The 27,179-nt window shown below is 55.0% G+C and overlaps 1 protein-coding gene across 39 annotated transcripts in view; it reads left to right on the top strand.

Moving 5' to 3' along the window:
- The window catches only part of CELF4 (CUGBP Elav-like family member 4), a 300,075-nt gene that overhangs the window by 60,252 nt on the left and 212,644 nt on the right, over positions 1-27,179 (top strand). For 38 of the 39 annotated variants that reach the window (XM_075993520.1, XM_075993524.1, XM_075993514.1 and 35 more), the window contains exon 2: positions 16,961-17,043. In XM_075993520.1, coding sequence (XP_075849635.1) covers positions 16,961-17,043 — 83 coding nt within the window. Of the gene's footprint in view, positions 1-16,763; positions 16,844-16,960; positions 17,044-27,179 lie in introns of those variants that run through there. The other variant, XM_075993518.1, reaches the window with a different exon arrangement.

The raw sequence follows: 27,179 nt of genomic DNA on the forward strand, positions 1-27,179 counted from the left end.
GAGGCAGAGTAAATGGAACAGGGACCTTGAGGGAGCCTACCCGACATTCAAGCAGCTCTTAGTACTTTTTATTGCCACGCTGTCTGAACCTGAACCACCCACCCAGGTGAGAGCACTAGAGCAGGAGTCCTCATGCCCATTTGATGGATGCAGAAACTGAGGCCCAGAGAAGTGAAAGGCTTCACCAAGCCTTGGTGGCAGAAGTCGTGCTAGACCCCTTATAGCGTCTTTACTGAGAGTGGCCCGCCCTGCAGGCATGAGTATCAGAAATGGATGCTGAGGGTTCTGAGGGAGGAGACTTGTGAGCTGGGGCCCTGGCTGGGCACAGGATGTGGAGGAGGGAGTGGCTTTTCTGCTGACTGAGCAAGGTTGGTACAGCGTTCATGACCCCACGGCAGGCTCTGAGGGCCACTCAGGCTTTGTTGGCTGGAGTGCCCAGAGCCTGGCAAGTGGCCAGCGGTCACATGCGCTCACTAAGCCTGCCCTGGGCCTTGATAAACCTCAAGGGGAAATAAATTCTCCTGTTCCTTGGCTGCAATTGCTCCCGGAACGGAGGCTGAGCTCAGAGCTCTGGGCTGACCTTTGAAGCAGACAGGTAGGGGAGAAGCAGGCACTGCCCAGAACCTTCCGAGGGGAGGCCAGGAGAGGGAAAGGGAAGCCTCTGGCCATTAGACACAGAGACATGCGCTGAAATCCCAGCCTTGCCTCTTCCTGGGTGGCAAGTGACCATGGACGTTCATCTGACCTCTCTGAGCCTCAGGCTTGTCCTCTGCAAAACGGAGGAAACGTGCGATGTGTGATGTGCATGATACAGGTGTGTAATGATAACGTGCGATGATGGCATGTGGTGATACCCACCGACCTGACACCACAGGCTCCAGCCCTCTGGCGCCCCCGCCTTCTCCTTAGCAGCTGGTGCACAGACTCCCTTAGGAAGCGAGGGAGGCAGAGCCAACTCCACGGCCACGTGCATGGCACCGGCCTCTGCAGTTGCCGATGGAGGGGGTTGGTGCTACCCAGGGGGCTCAAGGAGGGCTGCCTGGCAGAGGTGAGGTGTCAGCTGGGCCCTGGCTGATTGATAAGTGGGAACTCACCAAGCAGAGAGGGGGACGAGACCATGCTCAGTAAGACACAAGAGGTGGCACTAGGCATGGGCCGGGCCTGCAGGGGTGTGAGGGAGACCAGGGCAAGAAAGGAGGGAATCAAACCTGGAAGGGCCAGGGGACTGCCTCAGCTGCCCAGCAGTGCCCGGCAGTGCAGCAGGGGGCCTGGCCACGCTCGAGCGACTGAGAGAAGGTACTGGCCTTGCAGGTGGCCTGGGCCCTTCTCCGGGGCCCCTGTACTGTCTTATAAGATACCCTGTACCACCTTCCCGGTGAGAGATAATTACATCCTTTCTGGAAAATAAAGAACAGGAGGAAGAAAAGAAGCCTGAGCCCTCCTCCTCTCTCTCCCTCCCACTCTCCCTGCACCTCCCCCTCCCTCCCGCTCTTGCTCTCTGTTGCTAAGTAGATGGTAGGTTTATTTGCGGCTGTCGGTTCCCAGTAGAAAAATTTCATCTTGGAGAGCCGCCTGGATGGAAATGGCTTCAGCACCGATTTCATGGAGAAGGTCTGTGCGGTAATTAGTGTTCATGAGGGAGGAATTGGACTGGCAGGCTCCCAAGAAAACTACTCCCCAAAAGTTAGCGCGAGTCCAGAGGGCTACATCAAATCCAATTCCAGAGTGCGCATCTCAACCGCTATATTTAGACCAGCAGGCTACACGGGCAGCGCAGAGGCTCGAGGTTCATGGGGGGCCTGGTCGTGGGAGGCGGAGGCGGCCTGCGCTGCTGGCAGCACGGGAGATGCAGAAACGTGACAGGCTGCCGACCGCTACCCTACCGAGTCTCACTGAGCCCCATGCATGTCCGACACCTTCGAATCCCAGCTTCCTGAGAGCAGGACCTTGGTGAGGGAGGAGAGAGGAGAGGAGGAAGGGGAGGAAAGTGGAAGTGTAGGCCAGCCGTCTGGCCAGCCAGCTGACTGCAAACGCCTACTGCCCCTCCAGCCTGTCACACTCACACACACAGTCACTCACACAACCACTGCAAGGCCCTCCCCGCCTCCTTCTTCCTACCCCGCCCCACCAGGGCCTCAGGCAGCACTCCCAACTTCCAGGAAGGCTCCTTGGTGCCCCCGTCCCTGTCCCTGGCCTCCCCAGTCCTCTGCAGTCTGAAGCTTGCTTACTGGGCCACACGCCACCTTTCCTGGGGGGCACAGCCACTCCATGTTCCCTCTGTCCCCAGGCTGGGTGCCACTGAGGTCAGATAGTCTTTCTTCTTCTCCTTTCCTTCCTTCTCGCCCCAGGCCAAGGCTGGACAAAGAGCCGGTGCCAACCTGCTGCTTAGGTGGGGATTTACAGATAAGGAAGCCAGGGTCCCCAGAAGTCCAGGGGCTTGACAGAAGGACACCATCCTGGCCTCCAATCTAAGTTGCAGCTTCTAACCTGGTGTTTTCTCACAGCGCCTTGCTGTGTGGGCCTATGAGCCAAAGGTGTCTGTCTGTCTGCATCCCAGCTATGCCCACCTTCTGCTCACTCCGGTCCTGGACCTCTGCTCTCAACTACCCTGGCCTCTGGGCTGCAGTGCACATTGCTGGCACCATGGGGGACCTCTGAAGTCAGCTTCCCACCTAGTAGGCTGTGTAGAGCTGGGGGAGGGGCTTCTGTGCGCAGCCTCACGGGAGGGTTCGCTGCCCGGGAGCAGGAACTCCGGGGAGAAGCGGCCAGCTCCTGTCCTTCCATGCCTCCCCAGCCAGCCTTCCTGGCCCTGGGGTACAGTCAGCTCAGCCCGTACAAAGAAAAGGTCTAGAGAAGATGCACTGGGAGGCCAGAGAAAGGGTAAACCCGGGGATGCAAAGACAGAGACACTGTCACCTGCAGGAGTCAGACCCCTCATGGAGGTAACAATGCCCGGCCTCAGGCTGGCTCTCCTGGCACAGCCCTGGGGCCCTGCAGCACCCCTGCTCAGCCCCACTCCTTCCCAGCCCAGACCCTCTCAAGGTCAGCGAGGACAGAGCCATAGGCATCTCTGGGACAGGTGAGCACCTCAGACCTGTGCCTCCCTCTGCTGCAGCCCTGGCTGCCACCCAGCCAGCCATCATCCACCGGAGCAGGGGCAGGGACACTGGATGCACTCGGCCCAGCCTCCTCGCACGGATCTACTCTCCCCGTTCCGCTTGCGCAAAGCCATGGAGACACCTCCACCGGCAGACTCACAGTCCGCTTCCTCCCCATTCTTTTTGGGCCTTCCATGTTGACATGTGGGCTTGCTCCCTGCTCCTCAGGGCTGCCCGGGGCTCTCAGACACCTGCTCTCCCCACTTACCCCAAGGGGATGACCCACAGGCCTGAGCTCTAGTTCTCTCGCTGACCACGTGGGTTTGGGATGACTGTTGAACCTTGGCCTACAGATGCATCCTTTCCCTCCTCTGTGAAAGCGAGACATATACTTCCTTCTTCCCCGTCCCCCCGACTCATTCATTCATTGATGAGCCACTGGCACCAGGACTGTGCTGCATGCTCAGGATATAGACTCATAGGTAGGGATTATTATCAAACCCATTTCACAGAAAAGGAAACTGAGGTCTGTTGACTTGCTGGAGGGTATAATTTCTCCATTGAGGGCTTGCTCAGGCCCACTGTTGTCTACAGTCGGGTAGAGCTGGAGGAGGGGCTGTTTTTCTGTGCTTTGACCAGAACTCCATATTCTCCTTGTCTACCTATTTACCTTCCCTCCTGACCACTCCAGATAGACCATTTTCCCCATCCCTAGAAAACAGGAACGTGGGACCTTGAGGTTTCTGTTACCAGCCAGCTGGTGACTCCAGGAAAGCTATGCAACCCCTGTGGCCTGATTGTCATCATCCGAAGGGGATCTGGGGTCTGGGAGAGGGCTGGGACCTCAGAAGGAGGTGACTCTGATTCTGGAGGAGCCCCTGCTTTGTTCTGGGAGCCCTGTGGATCCCCTGTGTTTCCTGTCCCCACACCAGGCCCCATGCCAGGAGCAGGGCAGACAAGAAGCCATGGCAGAGGGGGCTGGCCCTGCCACATGGCGCTCACAAGGTCCTCTTGAGGAGTCAACGGGTAACATGGGTGAGAGTGCTGGATACACATTTGTTCCCTTCCCACCAGGGACTTATTCCTCCTACTCCATCACAGCCACACTCCAGCGGCTCCCATCCCTCCCACCCCCAATCTCAGTGCTGCCAGGGTCCTGCCCGCTCTGCATGGAGATCCGTGCCCCCTAAACCCTGCCTGAAACTCCCCCAGGTTCCTCTCTCAACATCCCTCACACACACACACCAGCCCACATTCCTCTCACAAAAGAAACAATTGACACTGAGGTGCCTCTTTGGGGAAGCATGAAGCCAGCTCTTTGTCACCCAGGTCCCTGCCAGCTCATTACGCCTCCTGTCATTAGCATATTACATACCCGAGGTAAACAAAACACACTGGCGTCTCAGACTCTCAGCGCACACCGTCAGTCACTCTGAGCACCATGCGTACTGGCCCGCGCTGTGCAGAAAGCACGGACAGGGCCCCTGTCCCTGTGAGTGTGTATGGGGGCAGGTTAGAAAACAAAGGGACACGCGCAGGTCCTACAGAGGGAAGCAGACAACACCAGACAGTACAAAGGCCAAAGCCATTTTTCACACTGCAGGGAATTTTAAGCATCACATCACAACTATTACTACTGACAATGACAACAAGAGTGAGCCCCGCCCTATGAATCGCACCCCAGGTGCTCTGCTGGACACCCCTGACCCCAGCAGGTAAGTGTCATTATCCCCATTTACAGGTTCTGGGAGAGGTGATGTAAACCACCACAGGGCTCCCAGAACAAAGCAGGGGCTCCTCCAGAACCAGGCCCACCTCCCTCCAAGGTCCCAGCCCTATCCCAGACCCCAGACTCCCTGCGGATGATGACAGTCAGGCCACAGGGGTTGCATAGCTTTCCTGGTGTCACCAGCTAGCTGGTAGCAGAAACCTCAAGGTCCCATGTTCCTGTTGTCTAGGGATGGGGAAAATGTTCTATTGGAGTGGTCAGGAGGGAAGTTAAATAGGTAGACATGGGAATATGGAGTTCTGGTCAGGACACAGAAAAAGAATGACAAGAAGGGAGGGAGGGAAGAAAGGGGAGCAGGGAGTCGAAAAGAAATAAAGAGGAAGGGAGAGAGAAGGGAAGGAGAGGAAAGGGAAAAAGAGGAAAAGAAGAACAGAAAGCAAGAAAGCAAAAGAAAGATGTTGAAGAAGGAGGTTTGGAGCAGCTGATACACTTACCAGATCCAGCCCTTCTAAATCACTCCAGAGGCCCCAGACCCACTCTGCTTTGTCTTTGCACATGCAGAGCTTTTTCCTAGCACATCCTTCCCTTAGAGCCAGTCTGGGTTGGGGATGCACTCAGGTGTTCCTCCACAGAGCTCCAGGGATCGGGACAGGGGCTCTCGGCAGGCAGCCTGCCCCGGCTCTGTGCCGGCTCTACCATGGACCTGACTGCCAGATCTCGGGCCAGTCTTTAATCTTTGAGCGCCTCAGTTTCCTCACCTGTAAAATGGAGGTGATAATAGTACTATTTTATAGACTTACAATAAACGAGTCAACACATACAAAACACTTAGAACAATGCCCAAAATATACCCCCAAAACAGTGAGTGTTTTCTGCTACCATTTGTGCCACTAATGGTAGGTGTGTTTGTTGCACATTCATCACCTAACCTTGCAAGTATGTTTATCCAGGGTCTCTTTTAAAGTAGGGGGGTATGTCTTTCACGACAAATTGTGGGCCATCCATATATGGGTGTGAAATGAATGAATGGATAAATGAATGGAGCATCCTGTCACTCCATCCACAGATGACAGCACCCCACTCCCAGTCACATGGTTTGTGGGGTCTGGTGTACCAGTCATCTGATTAGTTGGCTCAGTTTCTTTCTCGGTGGGCTGTGAGGGCATGTGGGTGGGTCTACGGGCGGAGAAGCAGCAGAGCTGAGTGCTGGGCCCTGTCCCGCTCCCATCGGCCACCTCCCCATTTGCCCGCCCCTCTCCCAACCTCAGGCACTCCTGCGAGTCGGCAATGAATGAAGGATGAGCCAGAGTGACTCTAGCCCTTCCCAGGATGGGGGCCATCTGACTTTAAAGCAAAAGCCAGAGCCCCTGCCCCTCGGAAAAATGCGAATGACGCCTCCGCTAGGGCTCCGCATCTGCGAGATTAGCTCATGGAGGCCAGCGTCCGGTCACATTTGCTGACTCCTTTGCCGCAGTGCTCAGGTTAAATGTCGCTAAATGCCTGTGATTGAACCATCGAGTGGAGCTGGGTGAGACCCAAAGCCCAGCCAGGAGCGTGGCTCAAACGGCGAGATCGCGAGACAAAGACACCCTCCAACGAGAGCTGGACTGTGGCCTGCCAGGACTGTGTGAGATTGTTTTTCTGCTTTTAAAAAGAAAATCACATTTTCCAAACATTGATCCTGTAATATGGGACTCCTGGCTATTGGTCTTTTCAAAATAGCCTGTCTTGGATGCTGAGGTTGGAATTTCTTGCTTGGTGTGCTTCTATTTTTTAAAATTTGTTTTTGTTGTTGCTGTTGTTCTTAAAGTGAATTAGGGCCTGTTAGGAAGGAGCCAGAGGAGAGATTAATTCACCTCCCCAGGCAGGTCCTGAGTGCCCCATGTGCCCAGCCCCTCACGGTGCCCTTCTGCTTCTGGTCAGCTCAACCCCACCACTCTTATGAGCCCTGTCCTGGGCTTGGCAGGGGGTTCTGGAGAAGAGGGGCAGCCCCGTGAGCTGCAGTCTAGTGAGGGGACATGATCCCATAGATCAGAACAGCAGAAACCTGTCCAACCGAGCACTCAATTGAATGAATCAGATACGAATGTGGAAGGGCCGGGAAGCCAGGGAGGGTGACACTGAGGATCTGCAACTTGAATGGGTCGAAAGCGTAGGAGGGTCTGCTAGAGGACTTGGGAGCAAGGAAGGCATCCCTGATGAACAGGGGAAGAGAATGAGCAAAGGCCCTGTGGTGACAGGGACACACATGACTTAGCAGTGTGACCCCCAAGGAGGGTCTGTCCTAAGAAGCCACAGAGGGACCTGTAAGTCCACGGCCTTGCTGGTGTGACCTATTCTCCTTCCATGGGGGAAAAGAGCCAGAGAGGTCAATCTCCACCCCATCTCTACCTTCTCTCTGACACAAGGACATCGTGAGGCCAGAAAGCTGTCCCTGCAGATATGTCAGGGAGAGTCTCGGGCCTGAGGATAGAGGTGGGGGCTTCAGGAGCTGCCCAAGGAGATTCCCCTGAGCTTCTCTCTGCATGGGGAAGGGGAAATGACCCCTTCCTCAGTTTAACCAGCTCCAGCAAGGGAAATTCTGTGCTACTCGACAAGTCTGTACTGAGCTTCCTCTGTGAATACAAGACCCACACACGACCCAGCAAATTATGCCAGCCATGGAGGCTCAGATGGGGAACCCCGTGTGAGCCCTGTACGCTGAGGGGTTCGGGTGCCAGATGGGACTGAGCCACATGGTCGGCTAGTGAGGCTCTGAAGTTCAGACCTGACAGGCGAGGCAGAGAGGGGATCCCAGGTGCAGGCGGGGAGGAGCAAGGCGGAGGCTTGGAAGCTGGCTGAGATGAAAGCTATGGGTCCCCTCCCCATGCCAGTTAAGATGTGCCTAGCTTTCATCAGAGCCCCGGCCTGCTGCCCATCTCATGCGGGTTAGCAGTGGGTCCGGTCTTATCACAGAGGCTCCTGAGAGCCCCTGCCACCGTGGGACGCAGTGGGCAGGTGCACTGTTCCCACTGGGTCGAGCGTGGCTTCTCACCCTGTCCTAATAGAATTCAGAACAGGAAGATCTGAACTCACGGCCAGGCTAGTTAGAAAGAAACACACTTCAATTTCTAGACTCTAGCAAAGAATTTGGCACTCGGTTGAGCAGCAAATGCCCTGGATATATTTAAAATGCAAACTCGGTACTTGGCTGGAGTGCTCTGCAGGGAAGCCCACGCCTGCCCACACTTGACATTTGAGAGGGCCCCTATGATAGAAGGTCAGGTGCCACCTCGACTGACTCTACCGGGTCCCTACAGGAAGAAAATGAGGTCATCCCTGAACCCCCTACCCCAAGGGAAGGCCATGGAATAGGGGGTGGAGAGGGAAGACCCCTCCCATCCACGGGCCCCAGTGCCTCCCTGAGGGCAGCCTGTCCCCACACTGCCCCAGACACTGCCCAGGTCCCTGGAGGAGGCAACAGGAACCGAGCCCAGAACCAGCCATGAAGAGACCTCAGGTCTCTGCTCTCCCACCGTGGCCACGTGACAGGGCCTGGCTCAGTCTCAAGCTTCTGAGCTTTCAGACGCTGGGGACACCCCCTTGCATACTCCGAGGTGTAAGCACGGTGAGACCGTGGCGTGACTGCACTCTGGTGAGCCAAAGCCCTGCCAAGGAAGCACAAGAAAGGAAGCAGTGGGACCGGGGGAGCCATCGACCGGGGAAGGGGTGTGTGCACAGCCCCATAGCTGCAGGAAGGAGACCCGGTGAGTGTGGTGAGCTGAGCAGGGGTCGCTTCTCCCGCAGGCTCGGCACTGGAGAGGCTGCCTCCCACCCTGGGCCAGTGCCCGCGCCCTGAGCCTTGTGGAACCACCAGCCCTGGCCAGAGACTGAAGACCTCTTTGCTGAGAAAGGGGACAGGCCATCAATATGTCATGTCCGCTTTTTGCCCCTCTTCACAAAAAGTGCTACAAAGATGGAGCAGCCAACACCACGCATGTCATTCTCTGAGGTCTGCAGCTCCTCGTCCAGAGCCAGTTAGGGACTCCATCTGCACCTGCTCCCTGTGCTCAGCGAGAAGAGAAAGAGAAGGCTGGCCCCGTCCCCTGAGAGTCTCCAATCTAGGTGGGGGGGACATCTGGAGCTCCCAGCTCTGTGCACATCTCTGTCTGGTGGACGCAAAGGGCAGACAGGGTTGAGAGAAGTGTGACGCCTACTTAGAGTCCCTGTGAGCAGCTCGCTTTCCCATACCATACAGTTCACTTGCCTCTGCCCAAACTCATTCATACCGTGTTTCCCTGAAAATAAGACAGGGTCTTATATTTATTTTTCCTCAAGAAGACACCCTAGGGGTTATTTTCAGGGGATGTGTTATTTTCCCCTCAAAGCCTCAGCTTACAGCATGCACAGGATGGCCGGGACCTGACAGGGGGAGCCGACCTTGTTGGTGGGGCTGCTCACACCTTTCTGGTCACCTCTGGGATAGTAGCTGTCACGATGGAGCAGATGAGAAGGGCTGCTGATCTTTACCGCTCTGCAACGAAATGCATGGGTTGTGCAGATACGCTGCATAGCCACGCCCATCACTAGGTCTTATTTTAGGGGTAGGGCTTATATGGCACAAATGCTTAGAAATCCTGCTAGGGCTTATTTTATGGGTAGGTCTTATTTTTGGGGAAACACGGTACTCTAGAATGGACCGTGTTCTTCTCCTGAGTTTCTAGCTTAAAGAGAGGAGACTCAGGAGGACAGTGCTGAGCCTGAAAGAAGAATGCATGGCTGAGAGTGACACTTCAGCACCAGGAGAAGCCCTGCAGCTCCTGACTCACTGGAAGAAGGAACGAACCATCTTGCCCCTCCCTCCTCCCCAGCTTCCTCCCTCTCCTCCCAGGCTGCCTCCTCTGAGGAAGACAGATATATCCTGCCACCGGGGCCTGAGCGATGTGCTGACTTCCCCAACCTCATGCCCCACCTGCCCCTCACCAGGTCCTCCCCACCTCTCCACTCACACCCACCCAGCCAGAGGCAGAGTGGAGCTCAGCAATCCACGCATTGTACGCCATCTGCCACTGGGGGCATGGGGGTAGCAACTCCTATAACAGAATATTTCCACTGGGGGCAAACACATATAAATGCAAGGCAGACAAAGACATGTAATTGACAAATAAGAGGGATGATTGCCAAGGTCCATGAGAGATGTTGGTGCTGGTGTAGTCAGGGAAAGCTTCCTAGAGGAAGTAGCTCCGCCTCTCCTAAAAGGACATGTGGGCTCTAGAGGAGAGAGACATGGGGCCAGGCAAGAGAGGCAAGAGCAATGTCCTAGGGCTTGGGTTTACCTTGATGGGAGTAGAGAAATAAAAGGAAGTGAGAGTTCTACTATGCGGGTGACCAATCACTGTCCCCTCTTGTGGCAAGGAGAGAGCTGCAGGAGTTGTTGGAATACCAGCAGGGAGGACTCTTGGAGACAGGGAGGAAGGTCCAGATAGCAAGGACTAGGGAGACTGGGAACCACCAGGAAAAGTCCTAGAAAGATGGCAGGATGGTCAACCAGTGGCTGGGCACATAGAAGAGTAGAGAGTGGCACAGCCCTACTGGGTCTTTTCCCCATCTGTTACCCAGCACTATTGAGCCCCAAGAACCCACTGTCAAGTTGTTCACACTTGAGGTAGAGAATAAGGCTCACCCTTGAGGCCAGCTGTGGGCAGTGTGAAGGGCGAGGCTACACGGAATCCACGGAAGGTGAGACCACAGCGGGAGATGCTCAGGGACTCATCGAGGAGAAGGACGCAAAGGTGCATTGTGAAGGCTGTGTAGACACAGGCCGGGCACTGCAGGTGGGAGGACATTCCCAGAGGAAGAACTGCTCTGTAGCTGTCTCTCCCTCTTATGGAGGAGGACATCTGTTTCAGCGGGGACCAGGGAGGCTGTCTCCCAGCCAGACCAGGGAAGACAGAGGCTGGATGGGGGCACGGGCATGACCTCGCACCAGTAACCCTCTTTCCAGGGAAGCTGGGGGCTTTCCTTCCCTCCCTCCTCCTCTAGCCATCCCAGAGAACTTCTCTGCAGGGCCCACATGTGTTTTAAATCCTCTAGGTGATTCTCAGGTGCAGATCAGGTGACAACCACTAAATGATGTGTGATTTCAGGCAGGTGGATATTTGGGGCAGAGCCCCCTCCCTGCCCCGAGGTCTAGCTAGTGGGCCTCCTGCTCCCTTCCCCTTCCCCACCCCCCAGCTTTCTCCCACTTCCTCCAGGCCAGCCAAGTCCAGGGCCTGAAGGATCTGATGTTTTATTAAAGTCCAGATCTTCCTATTCTAGGGCCACCTTCCTCTGGCTAATTCTGTAATTCAATTAGTAGGAAGCCGAGGCCGGCTGGGGTGGGAGGAGGGCGTGCGGTGCATCGGGAGCCTTCCCTTCCGTGATGATTACACCCCAGGCTTCAGCCCTGTTCGGAGCTGGGCAGGAAATTGTACTTCCTTCACTTCACAATGACAAGGGCCTTTTATCCCCACACGCGGGGGCTTTGTAAATTACTGCCATCTCCGTGCAATTAATTCCACTGTTCCCTGTTTTTCCCCCACGTGGGAGAGGACACTGCCCACCTTGTCAGGCACAGCAGTGCCCCTTGCACCCTGGTCTGCAGGCTGCCCCCCGCCGGAGAGGGGTGTCTGCCTGCCCCCCACCCCGCAACCTGTGTCCTGGCTTCACAACACCCTCTGGGCACTCACCTCTCCGGCCTCGCCCTCCTCCTCCCTTCCCTCCCTATTCTGCCCCCACCAAGCTTCCCAATCCCCCTTTGGTGCCCAATCCTGGGTCTCCTTCTTCCCCCACCCTCAAAGGCCCTCTGGGTCTCCAGCCACAGACATCTGGGCCAGAGCTCAGCCCCTTTTAGACCTACAGCTATAGAAGCCACTGTCTCCACCCCCACCCACTAGGCTGACAGTCTGTGCAGAGACACAGGACACAGAACTGGTACAAAGAAGGGACACATAAGTAAGAATGGTATGTGGGGAAAGGTGACGTGGCTACATAAGGAGACGTGAGCCTGGGCCCAAGTGTTCAGCACACACAGCGGAGTCCTGAGGGTCACAACAGAGGCAGGTCCTCCCGAAAGCCAGAGCAGGCAGGTGCAGGGGTTCACTTTCTGCTGCAGGGGGTCCCAGCCCAGGGATCGGCTGCTGAGAACAGCACTGTGGTGTGACTTCTCACCCCACACTTATGTTGCCTCTCAGCCCCGTCCCACCTCAGAGGATGGTCAGAGCCCGGTCCTGCTCTGCCAGGCTGCAGTTTGGTCCTGCTTCATCCCAGGGTTCAGGAAAGTGCTCTCCCTTGAAGGCGGGAGACTCAGGGGCTGAGCTGGTGCTGGGAGAAACATCTGAGACAGGGACAGGAGAGGTGTCAGCTCGGGGGCAGGACCTAACTCACCCAGAGAGCCTCTGGGTCACTTGGTAGGTCCTCACCTTAGGCCCCACCATCAGAGTCGGCTGGGAGGGCCCTAGGAGAATAGGAGGAGGAGACGGGGAGGTGTCTCATCCCTCAAGCACCAGGCCCCAGGTCTCGGGGGAAGAACCAGAGGATTTACATTTACAGCCTGCTGGGCGGAGAGCACCTGCCCACCTCCCAGAGCTGCAGCAGCCAGCTCCCAGGCTCAGAGGAAGCTCTAGGGGTCCTGCACCTTGTTGGGCTCACCCATTCTCACCCACTCCTTTTCCTTCCATCCTCCTCTTTCAGCAAAGATTTTTTTTTCTGTAAATTATGCAAGCGATACACAGATATATTCTGGGTCTAAATGTGTTCAACAAAACAACAAAAAAGTGCAAGTCATGGGAGATATCCCCCCTACTCCCCACCCTGTACTCCCTGTTTTCAGCTTGGCGTGACTTCTAGGCTTTGTCCTTTGCATGTGAACACAGCTATGAGGACATATGGAACGAGTTGGGTGTGTGTCCCTTGCAGATACATGGCGTCTAGGATTGCACAACCTGCTTTTCCCATCTGACAATGTGGCTTTCTGTGTTGGTACATTGAGGATCATTTCATCTTTTTAACTGCTATAGAGTATTCGCAGCTTAAAAATAAAAACATTCCTGCCCTGAGGGACATTTAGGTGGTTTTCAATTTTTTGGCAATTTCAAAAGCCACAGTGGAGCCTTGTTTCTCCTCTGTAAGCACAAGTGTTTGCGTAGGATCCGGACATCAGATGGAATCGCTGGGTCTGAAGCTGGGAAGTTCTCTGTGCCACTAGCCCCAGCCCCAAGAAGGATGGGGCTCCCTTCGCAGACCTCCTTGAGCCTCCAAGTTCAGAGCCAGCCAGGCTAGCCTCTCTCCCACACTGTCCTGTGTGGTCATGCAGCTGCTCCCTGAGAGAGTCCCATTTCCCACCTTGACTATGAGTTCCCAAAGGGCCCCACAGGGACATCTCCAGGGACACCTCTGTACATCACAGGAGAGTGAGTCTGGCAGATCTGGTGAGGAGCAGGAATGAGTGACAGAAGTGAGAGCCAGCTGGTCCAGGTGGGGGTTCAGTGGGGGTGCCCCACCCCCACTCTCTCCAAGGAGAGACCAGTGAGTGTTGGGTGGTTGAGCCTGGGGCACCCTCACTTCCCCGGCCCTCTGAGCCCCACCTCAGCCTCCACCCCAGGCCCACCATTGTCCACAGCATCCCATGATAGCAAACTCTCCTCCCAAACCCCCTCCCCAAAGCTGTCATTCCACCAGGGAGTCCACATTAGTAACTGCTTAGCCGCATTTGCCTTTCCCCGGGAGCTTAAGTGAGACGGCTAATCTCTCCTGGTGGACTGTCAGATGGAAGAGATGGTATGAGAAGGGCCAGGGTGGGATGGTCCTGGTCGACTTCTGTGTACAGCTGGTCCCTTCTCACAGAGGTGAAGAGGTGGGGAAGGAAGGGAGCTTTGCACCTCCCTGACCTCCCACTTCCCAAGAGTGAACTGAAGGTTACACTGTGCTCTGCAGTGCATCAACGCTGCAGAGGTTGTTTATACTCGTGGCAAGCGGGTCTCCCCTCAAGCTTCAGAGGGCGATTGCTGTCCCTGTTTTATGGATGAAGAAACTGGGGTTCAGAGAGGCGAATCTGGAAGTGCCCCCTGGCTGGTGAGGGGCTCTCTTGGGCAGAGCTGGGCATTGGCGATTTCAGAGGATCGAGTCGGGGTGAGCGTGCACCGTCAGGCTGAACAGGCTCGAGGAAGCTTTTGGCACAAGAGCCCTCCCAGCAGGGACCCGCCTATCAACCTTCTCAGTGACCACAGGGCCTTGGTGGGTGCTCAGTAGCCTCTGAGCACTATTTCTGTGTCCCTCCTCCGCCTACTGCCCCACCAAATTGGTGGAGGTGTTCGGGCATTTCTTGCTCTCAACCAACATGCACAGAGCTCCACCCCGTGCATGGCACTGAGAACCAAGCAGGACGGAACAAAAGCAGGTTCCCGGCCTCCTCTGAGCACGAGGAGACTGCCAGTCACTGAGCACGTATGCATCGATATGTCAGGCGTAACAAGTGCCAAACGGACCACGAGACAGGACAAGGGGTCAGAGATATGTAAGTTGAGCTGGGGGCGGGGGGGTGGGGGGCTCTGATAAATAAGGTGGCCAAGAGAGGTGTCTCTGAGGTCACATTTGAGCAGAAACCTAAGGGAAGTGAAGGAGCAAGGCTGCGGATGGCGGGGGTGGGTGGGGTGGCCATCTGGGCAGAAGCGACAACCAATGCTAAGACCCCAAGGAAGAGTGTGCCTGGCGGGGCTGAGAAACCGGAAGGCCAGTGAGTGGGCAAAGGAAAGACAAGAAGAAAGTAAATTCAGGGGGTGGAGATGGCAGGGGAGGCCACGTGGGGTCTGGAGACTCTGAAAGATTCTGGTTCACAATGGAGTTGTGAGCTCTCTCAAAAACTGTGGCAGATATTCCTGGAAGCTGGACAAAAGCAACAGATTCCTTTTCCTCTGGAATCTTTTCCTTGTTATCCTGGGCCATGCAAACAATATGGTCACTTCCTCCTCCTCCTCCTCCTTCTCCTCCTCTTCCTCCCTCCTCCCTCCCCCACAAGCCTGCCCCTGACCTTGTCCCAGGCTGGCTTGCCTGCATGCAGCTGAGGCAGTGGCCACCTCCTGGCTGCAGGCAGAGGACAAGGCCAACAAGGGGACGAGGGGACAGGAGGAAAGACGCCCCCGGGAGAGGCAGGCGGCAGCACGAGGGACGACGTCACGGGGGCCTCTGACCGCTATTCATTTCAGTCCCCGGGTGTCTCCATCAATAACCGTCTGCCAGTGACCAGGAGGGAGGAGGAGGGGAGGGAGGAGGGGTGATCTGGGGTCTGGACAAGGGAGGGATGAGATGGAGTGGGAGAGAGGCTCTTTGGCAGCTTCTCCCAGCCTGGGGCAGGAGCTGGAGGTGGGGAGGGCAGAGTTTCTATCTCCCAGTCTTCTCTCCCTGCTTTCCTTCTTCCATCTCTGTGTCCCCTTCACAAATACGTCCCCTTTCCGCCTCCTCTCTGAAGCCAGGAAGGAAGGTAGGCAGGACCAATTCTACACTGGAAGAGGAGGAAGGGGGTTTGAATTGGGCACAAGCTGCATGGTGGAAGAGTTGGAAACTGCAGTGAACACCAGGAGCACTCTGTGCCCAGCAACAAGAACAAACCTGGTGACAAGGGCTGGTGCAGGCTCCAGACTGGCACCACCAGCCTGCAGGCCTCATGAGAAGGTGGCCTGGGACACAGGGCCTGGCACAGAGCCTGGTACAGAGAAGGCACTCAGGAAATAAATGGCCCTGAGATCTCCCCAGTGGCTGGCTATGGCGGTGGGCTGGGGATGGACTAAACCAGTCAAGGAGGGCTGCCTGGAGTAGGTAGAACTTGAGCAGATTCCTGCAAGGTGGACTGGGCCAGGAGAAGTGGGAATGGGGAGACAAGGCAATACCAGATGAGCAGGCGGTGAGAATAGAAAAATGAGAGTTGGAGGGGAGCACAGGTTGATGGGAACCTCGGATAAGATAACAGGAGAAAGAGAGGAACAGGGGAGGATGGCCCACCTTCTCTGGTGCAACTGTTCCCCAGGGGACTCAAGCCTGCTTTGGCCATAGTGGGCTTTTCCACTTTCCCTATGGTTTTAAGCCTGGCAGGCCTCACGAGCTACCCTCAGCCACATGTGCAGGCAGAGGAAGAGGCCCCTGCCACTGGCAGCTTGAAGGAACCCCGATAAAGACTCCCCATCACTAAACACTCCCTGCCTTGTCACATGCCTGAAGGGCAGGACTGACAAGTCATCCCTTCAGTATATTGCTATGTACAATCTGGATTCCCCTGCAAGGAGGTAAGGGTGTGGCCCTGTTAGAGTCGCTCAATGGGAGAGCTAGACTGAGTCCTCTCAGTTCACAGATGGGGAAACTGAGGCCAGACAGGGGATGTGATTTTCCAGTGTCACCCAGGGAATTAAAGGCAGAACAAGGGGTGCTTCAGGCCCAACGCTGTGCCTCAGTGGTTTGGACACACCCAAGAAGCCCTCTGACTGGGAGGGGTGCGAAGACCATCCCTCATCACAGATGCGACAACAGGGATGGGGGCAGGAAACACAGGGGACACATGACATCCCCACCTAGTTCATCAGGACAGCTTGGCTGCGGTCCTCCTTACAGATGGAGCCTTTATTTGGAAGGTCTGGAGGGTCCCTCCACCATCCCTGATGGAGCAGCCGCCAGCCCTCCTGGGGGGGGGGGGCAGAACAAGGGTTCGTGGTCAAGTGTGGCCAGAGGTGCAGGGGTGAGGGGTGGAAGCTGCCCCTTCTGGGAGGTGCAGTAGCTGGGCTGACGCGGCCAGAAGCAGCACCCTGATGGAGAGGGCAGAGAGGCCTGAGGCACCAGGGCGCAGGGACAAGGACAGACCCATGGGGAGAGGGGGTGTGGTGGGGGGAAGATGCAGGGTGGGGAGACTCCGCGGAGGGAGCAAAATAGAAAAGCAAAGGGAGGGACGAGAGGCAGACAGACGGGAACACGGAGAGGCAGCGAAGCTCCGAGTGGAGTGCACAGGAAAGGAGAGGTGGGGAGAGGGACGAAGCGCAGGGAGGGGGCGGGCGCCTGGAGGGCGGGCGGCAGGGCGCGTCGGCGGGCCCGGGGCGCCCCACTGACCCTTGTCGGCGCTTGCTTCCCTCCCCAGGCTGCGCTTTCCTCACCTACTGCGAGCGTGAGTCAGCGCTGAAGGCCCAGAGCGCGCTGCACGAGCAGAAGACTCTGCCCGGGGTAAGTGGCACCCGCCGCGGCGCGAGCGACCGACGCGCCGACAGGGGGCGACTGCGGGAGGCCGGGGAGGCGGGGAGATGGCGGCTGGGGCCCGCCGCCCGCCTTCGCTCGGGAGCTCGCGCCAGCCCTGCGTGCGCCCCGCGGCCGCGAGGCGCCGGCGGGTGGAGGGCGCGTGAGCGCCCGGCTCCGACCTCGCGCGGCCGCCTCGGTCCTCGGCCGTCCAAGCCCGACGGAAGCCGGGGCCGACTGGGCCGGGGCCGGGGCGCGGCGCCAGCGCGGGCGGCCCGGGGCGGGGCGCGGCACGGCCCGGGCCCGGGAGCCCAGCAGCCCCCGGCGGCCGCGCGTGCGGTGGAGTGCGCCCATGCCGTGCGCCCGGGCTGCTCCCGAGCGGGCCGGCTGGGAGGGGGCGCCTCCCCGCCCGAGCTCGGCGCCGCGAGTGAGATCACCGCGGTTTATTTAAGGAGCCAGCCCTCGTCTTTGATAAACTATCGCGCCTCGGCCCTGGTTTATAGCTTCTGTGCGGGGGAGAAGAGAATTATTTATGGCCCCCCTAACTGGGTGTGATATCAGCCATGGCTATTATCGAGGCTAGTTCATCACCATAAAATAAGAAGTGTTCCTCGGGTCAAGGGTCCGCGCGGTCTCTCCTGTGGGTTCAGAGAGACTGGGCGGGGGGAGGGGGGAGGGGGAGATATACGGCTGCTGAGTATCTAAAGATAAATGGAAAGATGTGTGTTTGCGGGCATAATTTAAAGAATTTATAAATATACAGTGTTTAAGTGTATACAATGGGCACTGCAGGGAAGCACGTGTGTTCTATATGTATGCACACCCATGCTCACACATGCATGTTTACATTCTTACCAAGCCAACCGTATGTAAACACACGTTTCCATTTCTGCCCCACAGCGGGAAAGGTTAACCAGGTAGACGGAGAGAAAATGCAACCCGGGGCGGGGGCAGCCTTCTTTTACATCAAAGATCTTTCTTTACCGGTTTAGGGGTGGGGAGTGCTGGATTGCACAGGGCCTTCCTTCCATTAAGACAGCCTTTGTATTGTATTTTGGTATTTGTGATTGCAAAGCACGGGGCTGAGTCATCTTAATAACATACCCGCAGATGCAAATATATGGAAATTGAGCACCGCACAGATTTTGTGTGAAGCCCAGCTCTGGCAGGGTGGCCATTCCCCAGTTGGTTTTTTAGTGGCGAGGCTACATGCACATATATTATAGTAATTACTTTCTGGGTGCCCTCTGTAAGATGGCAGAAATATGCTCCACATCGCCCCATGTTATGTGTGAAGCATAAAGCCATATTGTAAGATAATCAAAGGCTTCTGAGAAAGGTTTGTGCTGATTAATAAAGTGTTTATGGTACTTTGTTTTGGGGGAGATTGTGATAGATATTTTAGAGCCACCCAAATGGAATAGAAAATACCACATTGTTATGGGAGGCCCTTCATCAGCTGGAGAGAGATTGCTGGGGAGTTTCATGATGGCTAAAAGCCGGAATCAGATGGGGAAACAGAAAGAGAGAAGGTGGGAGGGGGAGGCTTAGGATTTTGAAGGGGGAGAGACGCTGGGAACTGAGAGAATTTCAGTAGCTAGTGTGGATTGTTCAGGATCTAACATTAACTTGTGGTTGTTTATTTTACATATAATAGAATAGCTAAATGATGGAGTGTATTAGTTCTTTAATAATTTATAGAAATACTTTGATGTTGCAGTAATTACATTAAAGGTCACATATCAAAGGTAATTTGGTTGAGCAGCTGTGATGGTTTCTCAGAAGCAATCAATATCACTGTCCGTGGTGCTGATTTCACCAAGGGGCCTGCCAGATTAAAGAAGGCTTATTACCAGGCAGAAAGGCCCAGGGGAAATCAGGAGCACATTGGAGCGACGCGACAGCCCCCCTTCCACCGATAATTAACACTGTTCCCCATAATCTGTGCTAATCCTTCATACTGGGAGATCCAGTGGCATTTTTCTGAAATCACAAAGACAAGTTGGGTAAGTTGGAGAGAAAGGGCAAAAAGAAACGTGAATATGTGTTGGGAGAGGGGAGGAGTGAAGAGAGAGGCTAGCAACAGAGCTAAAACATAGCCTAGAGTCCCCTTGCAGTGCCTGGAACACCTTTCTTTCTTCAAAGGCTTCATGGGGAGACTCATGGCCTCAAAAACCTCATCATACAATTCTCGGGGCAGGTACAGGCCACAGAGGGGAGGAAAAGAAAGAAAAGGTAGGATTGCAGCATGAAGTTCCCAGGGCACATCGTCCCTGCACAAACTCACATGCAGACAAATGGAAAACAAAATGACCAAGTAAAATTATTCTTTAAAGTGAAGTCATTTTGATTCCAGAAAGCAGAGCTGGTATTATTATTGTCGGTTAGTTTTTTCCTTTGAGATCAGAGGAAGTGTGCCACTAGCAAATACAGGGACAGGACTGAGCAAATGCTCTCACCCATCCAAATAATAGGTGCTCCCACCAGCTGAGGCTGTGTTCATGGCTGCCTATTTGGTTGGGGGACAGAGGGGGACCTCTTCGCGTCTGGGGTGACCACACTTGGTGCCCCAGTGAGCACACTCTATGTCTGACTAAGGAGAATGAAATTGAAAAAAAGAACCCGGAAAACTGGTAACCTCAGCAATTTAGGCACTTTTCCAGACTTCAAAATCCATTAAAATCAATCCATTAAAATCAGCCCTCCACTTTTCACTGAGGAAAGAAAGAGGGAAAAAGATAGTACAGGCAGCCTGTTCTGTTTCCTAGCAAGTTACAGAGCTAGCGTCCTGTTGCCAGCAAGAAAAATGATGCCATTGTTGTCGTATACACACTCACACGACCACCACCACTGCCACCATGAGCAACAACAACAAAACCACAGAGACAGAACTAGAGACACCCCTAGCGCATATCTTTATTTGGGGAATGAAGAGGGGAGCTGATATTTCCCTTGGGATAAGTGGAATCTGAGAAACCAGACCATGACACGGCTGTTCTTACCTATCAGAGGTCAATATCCCTGGGAATCAGCCCAGCCAAAGCCCCTCTGATGGCTGACGGAATCATCCCAGAACCAGTGTCACAAATGGATTATTATTTTTGAGCTTGGCATGATTCCAATAGAATGAGATTATTAAACAATAAAGCCTCATCAGGGTGCCTTCAAGCACTGTTGTCTGCCAGAATCTAGGCAGAGTGACTCCACTTCTCAATCTCTCTCCCCTTCATACTCTCCATCTCACTCTCTCCTGGCCCCCTCCCCCTCTCCTCTCTATCCCCTTCCATTCCTAATGTGTGTTTCATTATCCACCAGGTACAGTTAACATGGGGCAGCTTTCAGTCCATCTGCAGGTATTTCCTGAGTGTGTGCCAGGCACTGAGGTGGGTTCCTGCAAGACACAGAGATGAGGAAAGCACATTCCCCTCCCCTCTTGGAGTTGTCCACCTAGTTGGGGACAGAAGCCACAAAAAGGATATATAATCAACAAGACAAGACAACACATGTTATTATACAATGGGTAGTGTGGACAATTGCTCAATTATCACAACTATTATTTATTAAGCACTTACTATCTGACAGGCATGATGCCAAGCACTTTTCGTCTATTCCCTTGAGGAAGATGCCATGATTATCCCCACAAGGCCACACAATTGATAAATGTCCGAGCCAGGACCAGCCCTGGGTTTGCTATTAATACCAAAGCCCAGGCTGCTGATCTCTGCTCGCACCACCTACGGAGTGCAGGAGTTGCTCCAGGTTTTCATTCAGGATATGGGCAGGGTGGGAGTAAGACGGGCATATCAGATGAGATCACTGGTCTGAAAAACATTCCCAAGTTGCAGCATGCTGGATGGGCCAGGAGCTGGGAGTGGCCAGCCCATCTGAGCAGAAGACTCACACTGGGCAGTAGAGGCCACTCTGAGGGCTCCCTGCAGCCTGAATGTGCCCAGGAAGCCTCGTGGAAGAATTCTGTTCTTTAAAATAAGCCCCTTGATGCCTTTGGGACTTTGTGGGAATTGTCTTCCAGGAAAAGCCCATCTGTTTCCAAAGGTGGGGATGGAGGATCCCAGGGGAGAGGCTTGGACCGAGAAAACCAGGTGATGTGACAAGCAGTGGCCTGCACTGTGCTTGTTTGGAAGCAGAAGGGGCTCCTAAGAGCTGGGCCCAGTTAGCAAGGGTCCTGGAGGCAGTGGGAAGAAGGCGCTGGGGGTGGGCTGGGGGAGTGGGAGCTGTATCTGCTTGGTAAACATTAAAGTTCCAATTCACTAGTTAAAGATTGGTTTTCACGTCCTCACTCTGGCAACCGTAGAATACAAAGCAAACGGACACACTCCTCCCTGGCGGCTCCCACGCCCCACCCTGCGTGTCAGCCCGCAGACTTGCAATGTCCCAGCCATTGCGCCTCCCAACTCAGGTATGTGGACTCAGGATGGGTCATTTCCATGGAAATTTAACGTGACCTTCTTTGAGTTTATACCAGGAAAGATGTTAAAATGGAAAATGAAAAAAAAAAAAAAAAGAGCTAAATTGGATTTCTGGCACCCCATCTCAGTCTCTTCTTTCTACCCCTTCCTCTCACTGCCCTTTTCCTTAATCCCATTTGCTCTTCCTTTCTTTCTCTCTGTATTTTTTTCCTCTTTCTGTCTTTTCTGAGTGTCTCTGTTTCCACCTCTCTTCTCTCCCTCTGGGCAATTTCCTCTTTCTCTTTTTCCCTCTCATCGACCTTCTCTTCTCTTGTCCTCTCTCTTGTCTATCCTTTTGCCTCTCCTTCCCCTCCCCTTCAGCCCTCCCCCTCCACCCCAACACCCACAGGAGGCTCTGGCAGGACCTCCACCAGCCATGGGGGGCTTCCCTGACAGTCCTGCCATGGAGGGATCCGTCTAATTTTATGTACAACTGTAAAGATGAATGATAAGTAGGGAGGATGCAGGCAAGAACAAGATGAATAAATTATAAAGGGCAAATGATGACAAGACAGGGGTCCCCAGAGACAGTGATATGATAACAGAAACTAAAGACGAATTTATGATGGATGTAGTTAGCATGTACGAAGGCTGTTAATTCTTCGGGGTAGTTTTACAACTTCTGGTGATTGGCACAATCAAAGCGTTTCAATTTACAAATGTGATGTGTTTCCACTTGTCTGTCCTGTGGGCGCCGTGTTGGTTTTTGTCTGCACGGTGGGTCTGGGTCCTGTCAGCACCTGCGTCTTCTCTTTGTATCTCTGCTTCACATCTTGTCACAGCCAGATCCACACACTCCTCCAGTCCCCCGGGCCTGTTGTCCTTCTTGCTGAGGGTGTCAGTTTGGGGACGGCTGGAACAAAGTGCCACAAACTGGGTGACTTAAACAATGAAAATCTATTGTCTCACAGTTCTGGAGGCTCAGAGTCCCAAATCAAGGTGCAGGCCGAGTTGGTTCCTTCTGCAGGCTGTGAGGGACAATCTGTTCCAGGCCTCTGTCCCCGCCTCTGGTGGCCTCAGGCATTCCTTGCTTATAGATGGTGTCCTCTCTGTGCCTTCATGTCATCTTCCCTGTGCACATAGTCTGAGTCTGTGTCCAAATTTCCCCTTTATATAAGGACACAGTCATACCGCCCTAATGACCTCATCTTAACTCGATCAGTAGCAAAGACCTCATTTCAAAGGTCACATTCACAGGTCCTGGGGGTTAGGACTTCGGCATCTTGGTGGGGAACACAATTCAACCCCCAACACTGAGAAATGGCTCCTCTACAGTATGGCGGAATAGACACCCCTGCAAGGGTGTCTGAGTCACGGGTCCCCCCGGCCCTTCCTCTGCATCTCACCGAGCTTCGTGCTGACATGTCTTTCTTCTTTCCCACATTCCCTGAAAGGAAGTAGTCATCTGTCCTTTTAGGGCAGTTCTTCTCCACTTAGTCCCCCAGGGACGTTGGACATTGTCTGGAGACACTACTGCCTGGCATCCAGTGGGCGGGATGCTGCTGAATATTCCTCAATGCACAGGATGGTCCCCATAGCTAAGAGTGATTAGGCCCAAAATGTCAACAGTGCCGACATGAGAAACCCCGTTCCAGGGCCTGGGTGGTGTGGAAGGCAGGACGGGGCCCACGGGCAGAGCGTTCCTCTCCTACTCTCTGCTTCTCGTTCACTAGGGGACACACCCAAGGGCCCTGAGAGTGCTGGAACTGGGAGGGTTTGCTGAGGGGCACATGCCCCAGTGAGCGTGGGGCAGGGGCAGGGGGAGGGATGGGCAGGGCAGCAGGGCAGACCCCACCTCCAGGCTTCAGGCAGGGGCTACCGGTTTCGGCATCAACTCCAATGAGGTGAGTGGAGAGGTTGCCCTTGGCCGAGCTGCAACCAGAACCCAGGACTGGAGGCCCACCCACGCTGGGGGTTTCTCCAGCCCCTTCCTTCGGAAGAGCCCCTGCGTCAACAGGAAGCAGGTTTGGCAGGCTCATGCCCTACCCAGGCTTTCTAGCCCAGCAGCCCCTTCACCGCATGTCACCGACACAGGCCCATTATACAGAATGGAACACCAAGGTTCCTAGAGAGAAGTCTGAAGTGCTTTAAATCCAGAGACTGGGGGCCACACGCCCCCTGTTTTCTTGGAAAATCTTCTGCACTCCCCTCCCCACAGAGGCATCTGGAAGTCCTCCTACCTGGGGCTACACCCACACTGCCCTCCTCCTACACTTCTCCCCTGCCCTGCCCACATTGGCCTGGGAGGGTCTCAATTTTTCAAGCAAGTGACTCGACTCTCATAGGGGCCGCATCTTCTCTGTGGCGCCCACAACAGAGCCCAAGCCTGCCATGGCCTGTGCTCAGTAAGCCTTCCTAGCAAGTTTATCCCAAAAGACCTCTGGGTCCTCCGTCATCGTACCTGACTTGAAAGAGATAAAGGAATGAATAAGAAAGCATACGAGATAATGGACAGAAGGGACCTCCAGATCCAGCCTGCCACCAACAAGCCTTGTGGCCCTGGGCAGAGTGCTCGGCTTGGACCCTGCCTGGAACCTTCTAGACGGTGAATGGAGTGGTGTGCCAGATTGGTTCTCGAGTCCCTTCCAGCTCTGACATCCTTTATATCTCTAAGAAGAATAGACTTGGCATTACTCACATCACTTAAGATGACAGGGAGACGAGGGGAGAGTGGGAGAGTGAGGAAGACAGTGTCTCCTGCTCTGGGCTCCCCGACGCCATTGGTGACAAGTGTAATAAAACGTGGGTCAGATATGTCTCTCCCTGAGGCAAAGCAGCCAGACTTCCCGCCCCCCGCCCTCCAGGGCCAGGGCTGGGTTCCCGTCGGCACGCCCACCCCTGCCCTGTGCTCAGGTCTCTTTCTAAGGAAAGCAGACAGACGTTTGGAAATTTTCTGCAGCACTTGCCTCTGCATGGCTTGGATCACGACTGCCATCACCCGAATCGGCAGCAGTGACGTTTGTGGATAACCTGCCCCGCGCAGAGTTTGCTTGTGGGAGGTAGGGTGTCTGGCATGGGACAAAAATGAATAAGACACGGCCTGTTGCAGAAGGAGTTTATAATCTGGTTTGGTAGGCAAGTGTGAAGACAGCTCACGATCCGGAAAATATCTTTAGGGGCCCCAAAAATGGTAGCGACGGGAAGCGCCTAGGAGTTCAGATGAGAGAGACGGCAGGATAAACCTGGGAGCCTGGAAGAGCCCACGCCACCACGGGGACCTTCTGTTCCCAGGCCCTGGCCCCTCTGGGACACTGCTCAGAGGGTGGCCAAGGTCGGCATTGTGGGATTGGCATTGTGCAGTCCCACCACCTGAAAACCCTTCTGGTTCCTGTCACCCACAGATTCAGCCAGGGACAGGCCGTCTCCTGGCCGAAAACCCTCCAGACCCATGTGGCTCACACATGCCACCTTCCTTCAAGCTCCTCTTTTTTCATGCCATTCCCTCCACCCAGAGAGTTTCCATTCAGCCTCGGAGGCCCAAATCCAACGTCACTTCCTCTGAACAGACTTTCTGGCCCCCTCAGGGAGCTTTCCAGTCCCCTGCGGCACCCAGGGCTGCCGTCTGGTCTCAGGCTGCCTGGTCAACTTTAGATGTCTCATCTCGGAGGCCAGCCCTGTGCTCACCTACACCTGCGCCTGTGCCCGGAACTGGTCCAGCACGGTGGGCGGGAGGGAGGGTGGGAGGAGGGAGGCAGTTCCTCTCTGCAAGCGACCTCGCTGGCCTTGGCATCTGCCAGGGGCATCTCAGCAGAGCCATGCTCTCCGCTCCCCTCCTGGCCGCACCACCTCCAGGCCCCGAGTTTTCAGCTCAGCCCGCCCTGCAGGGACACGCTGGGAAAGGTGAGGTGGCCTCGTCACGGACGCAGGAAGGAAATGCTGCGTGGAGGGCGCCTTGGCCAGGGCAGCCGCAGCCAGCACAGGTGTGAGTGTGGGCACGCGTGGGGAGTGAGGTGTGTGTCCACCTGCAGGAGTGTGAGGCTGCCCCGCTCCGGGACTGTGCCTGTGTGTGTCCCTGGGAGCCTGTGAAAGGGTTTGTTGACCTTTCGCCAGAAAAGGAGGCTGGGAAACGGAATGTCTGTGTGAGCTCCTGCTCCGGGACAGATGTGATTTAGGATTGGAGGGTTTCTGCTAGGGAGCCTGTGTGTGGGCGAGCACAGGGCCAGATGTCTTTGTTGTTGACCTGCAGGGTTCCGGAACTGGCTGCCCCGTGCCATCAAAGATGGGCAAGCCTGGGTGGTGATGGAAAAAAGAGGTATTGTTCTGTATTCTTTAATTCCTCATGAAAACAGCTGTTGTGGAGAGAAAAGGGCTGGAGTTCAGGAAGATGAAGTCTCTCTGGGGTCCCTGAGATGACTGTGGTTCAAGCACTCGGTTTCATCAAAGGCATTTGTGGTATGTCCTTGTGTGCCCACCAGGGGGCGCCGTGCAGTGGTTTCCTCTCCCGGCTGCTGAGTGGGCACAAGGCAAGTGTATTCAATGGTGAGCCTGGTGTGCCCAACTCTGTGCCCAGCACAGAAGAGGCTGGATGATGCCAAACGCTCCACTCCACCCTGCAGAACACTGACAATCTGTGCAAAGGACACCAACCAGCTGGATGACTTGGGACGAGCCACCTGACCTTTCCGGGTCTGAGTTTCCTAATTTCTATAACGAAAACCACGTGTGTAAGCCTTTTATATGCTGTGGATTGCTATAAATAATCCAAGTAGTATTATTAATGACAAAACAATGATGTGCGTGTGGATGACCTTCGGGGTCCTTTGCCACAATAAAATCCTGTGGCTCTTGATTCATATATGAAATAATTAGAGGATAATAAAAATATAAAACGGTTCAAGTATGCAATTTGGACTCTATGCCCCATTATATTTCAGAAAAGGGAGATGACTGTGAGCCAGAATGACCAGAAAGGACTCCACAGAGGGGGAGGAGAGAATTCGGTTGTGTGTGAAAGGGAGAGGAAACTGGAAAGGTAGTGAGAGGGGGAGGACATTGGGGAGCCAGGACAGTCTGAATTTTCCTCCCAGGGTCAGGGATGAGAATGGAGAATGGTTTGGGGAATGGAGGAGTGCTTTTCTCCCACGCTGCACTTCAGAACCTCCAGCCCTTACATGGGGGGGGGGGTCCAGTAAATCCACCGCAGACCAGCCACCCTGAAATCTTGCATACACTGGGCATGACTTCAGCCCCAGCACATCCCCAGCTTCCCTCCTTCCTGGAAGGGGACTGCCTCCTCCTGCCCACCCACCGGACCCCTCCTCCTGGTGGCATCAGGACTCAGCCCCACCCAACCTCCCGCCCCCCTCTGTGAAGCTGCCAAAGCTGTTCCACCACACACCGATGCCCCCCTTGTCGGAGCTCTGTGGGTCAACAGCGCTGAAGGTCTGACCCCTGGCTAAAGTGTAGCACGTCGGCACCACAGGGTGGGGTGGGGGAGTTGTGAGAAATGCAGAGTCTCGGTCCCCACCCCAGATGGTCTGAGCCACGTCACTCAGATTGTACCCACTGCACTTAACAAGATCCCTGGGAGATTCATGGGCACCAAAAGTGCGACCACTGCTGGCCTCTCTTTAGCCTCTAAAGGATGTTGTCTTACTTTGGGCGCCCCGGAAGCAGACTCTAGGCAAGCATGTGAGCGCAGGTGGTTTCTTTGGGTGGTGA

This window comes from Microcebus murinus, chromosome 17, assembly GCF_040939455.1.
Source record: "Microcebus murinus isolate Inina chromosome 17, M.murinus_Inina_mat1.0, whole genome shotgun sequence".
NCBI lineage: Eukaryota > Metazoa > Chordata > Mammalia > Primates > Cheirogaleidae > Microcebus > Microcebus murinus.